The sequence below is a fragment of the Oxyura jamaicensis genome, unplaced genomic scaffold (assembly GCF_011077185.1).
Source record: "Oxyura jamaicensis isolate SHBP4307 breed ruddy duck unplaced genomic scaffold, BPBGC_Ojam_1.0 oxyUn_random_OJ68079, whole genome shotgun sequence".
NCBI classification, from domain to species: Eukaryota; Metazoa; Chordata; class Aves; order Anseriformes; family Anatidae; genus Oxyura; species Oxyura jamaicensis.
The window spans coordinates 559-2,685 of NW_023308722.1; the positions used below are offsets into that span (position 1 = coordinate 559).

Below are 2,127 nucleotides of genomic sequence, written 5' to 3' on the forward strand. Positions count from 1 at the left end.
CAATGCTGTTCTAGCTCCAAGTGCAGAGCACAGCACGCTAGGGGCTGCTGTGCGGAATGTTAAATCTGTCCCAGGCAGCACCAGTACCAGGAAGGGCCCACAAGAGAGGAACATGTGCATGAACGTGACACAGTATGCAGCAAAAATTCTGGACAGCATTTGGGCAAAGTACATGGTTTGAGGTGGTAGAGAGGGGAGGTAGACTGGGAGCCGTGCAAAAGGCACTTGTCACTGGCTCCTGACAAGACAATGTCAGCTTTCCTGGGCCTTGCACTTAAGGCCTGAGAATCCCATTTGTTTGCCTGAGTAGCAGTGGTAAGGGAAAGTGCTGGAGTGCCCCTACTGATCACTGGTGGGTGTCATGACAGAAATAAGCTTGCATCATGTAAGGAGAAGGTGTATGATTTGATTTATTTTTTAAAACGATAAATGAAAGGCATCAAGTTATGGGAGTGAAGAAGGAATTCTCTATGGACAGGACCTGCACTGTGTGTCTTGGGAAAACCCACCTGGCTCTGTCTGATGCTGGTAGAAGGCAGGGTCACCTGCACATGAAAGGTGTACTTTCTGTCTACATTCCTCTTCCTCTTCCTTCTAACTAAACCAGACAATGTCCTGTTGGGCCTTTCTTTTGTGATCCAGAAAGGGCCCTGCACAACCTCTCCCCCTATACAGACATCCCTGGGTCAGAGCAGGAGGAGGAAAACAGGCCAGCAGGTTTTCCCTGAGGGCAGTGTCAGGAGGGGTAGGGTCACAGGCAGGAGCTGGGTCACCTGTAGCCAAAAGGGCCCCAGAGAGCCCCTAGGGAGTCACCCAGACTGACATCATTTGCCTTTACTGGACTCTTCCAGCACGGGAGCTGAGTCTTCTGCCCACACTGACGTGTGTTGCCTGGAAATACTTGGGCCTTCCTACCTGCCACTCAGGAGTTGCCTTCTTTGGGGAAAGGGTATAAAGCAGGAAATGAAAAGCAGCATCACGGGAAGGCAACACACATCCCATATCATTAGGTGGGATGCTTTGCATGCATGAGTAGCTTGTCAGAAAATAGTCCCTGCTTCAAGGGATGCCTCTGGACATGGGGCAGCTAAGGCCCACTATAAAAGCCAGCCCAGCTCTGTGTTCTCTCATCCACTTCTCTGGCCTTCTTCTCCTTGGGAACTAGGTGAGTGTGAAACCCCTTCTTGTCCCTCTCATTCTCCCCCAGGAGGACTCAGTTCCTTGGACCTTTCAGCTGCTATCAGCTGTGTTCCCTGCCAAATCTTGGGGCTGCTGGTTGTGGGAGAGTCAAGGGGTAGAAGGTTTGTCATAGAGGAAGACTGGGCCTTTAGTACGATGGCTCCTGGGCTGGAGCCTAGGGTGCAGCCTGGCTCTGATTGCATTTTTTTTGGGCCCTGGCAGGATGAGGCCAAGAAGCCCTTGCACATCCCTGCACAGGCTCCAGCTCACAGTCCTGCCTGTGCCTTGGTTCCCTCAGGGTGTGCTGTCAGGCTTTTCCTCATGCATGCCCATGTTCTGATTCCTCAGTGCCCTCTCTCCCAGGTGCACCTCCTGCTCCCAGACATGTCCTGCTACGACCAGTGCCGGCCGTGCCTGCCATGCCAGCCCTGCGGCCCGACCCCGCTGGCCAGCAGCTGCAATGAGCCCTGCGTCAGGCAGTGCCAGAACTCCACCGTCGTCATTGAGCCCTCTCCTGTGGTGGTGACCCTGCCCGGCCCCATCCTCAGCTCCTTCCCACAGAACACCGCTGTGGGATCCTCCACCTCTGCTGCCGTTGGCAGCATCCTCAGCTGTGACGGAGTCCCCATCAACTCCGGGGGCCTTGACCTCTCCTGTATTACCAGCCGCTACTGTGGCAGCAGGTGCCGCCCCTGCTAAAGAGGCCAGACAGTGCCCCAGACCAGGACCCCAGGAACTCAGAACATGCTGCTGGACAAGAATGGACAGCAGAACAAACTTTGTGCCATTGTTTTAAGAGGACCTGACCATCTCTGGCTTGTCCAGTAAAGACAGACAGGAAGGGGCCAGCCTGGATTCTATGACAACATGGCCCATGTATACCTATCCTGTTTTCCACACCCTCTTTTTCTTTCTTTTCTTTCTTGCCCTCTGCTTTCTGTGAGGCTC

At 53.9% G+C, this 2,127-nt stretch overlaps 1 protein-coding gene across 1 annotated transcript; it reads left to right on the forward strand.

The window, feature by feature from the left end:
• Positions 1–732: 732 nt before the first annotated feature.
• Positions 733–2,119, forward strand: LOC118159158 (feather keratin Cos1-1/Cos1-3/Cos2-1). The gene is made up of 2 exons (XM_035313780.1): positions 733–1,165; positions 1,543–2,119. The coding sequence occupies exon 2, from the start codon at positions 1,564–1,566 to the stop codon at positions 1,876–1,878; it is 315 nt and encodes a 104-aa protein (XP_035169671.1). The 5' UTR covers positions 733–1,165; positions 1,543–1,563; the 3' UTR covers positions 1,879–2,119.
• The last annotated feature ends 8 nt before the right edge of the window (positions 2,120–2,127 follow it).

Excerpts from the sequence above, each read along its gene's own strand:
- LOC118159158 (XM_035313780.1), top strand. The coding sequence starts at position 1,564 with ATGTCCTGCTACGACCAGTGCCGGCCGTGCCTGCCATGCCAGCCCTGC.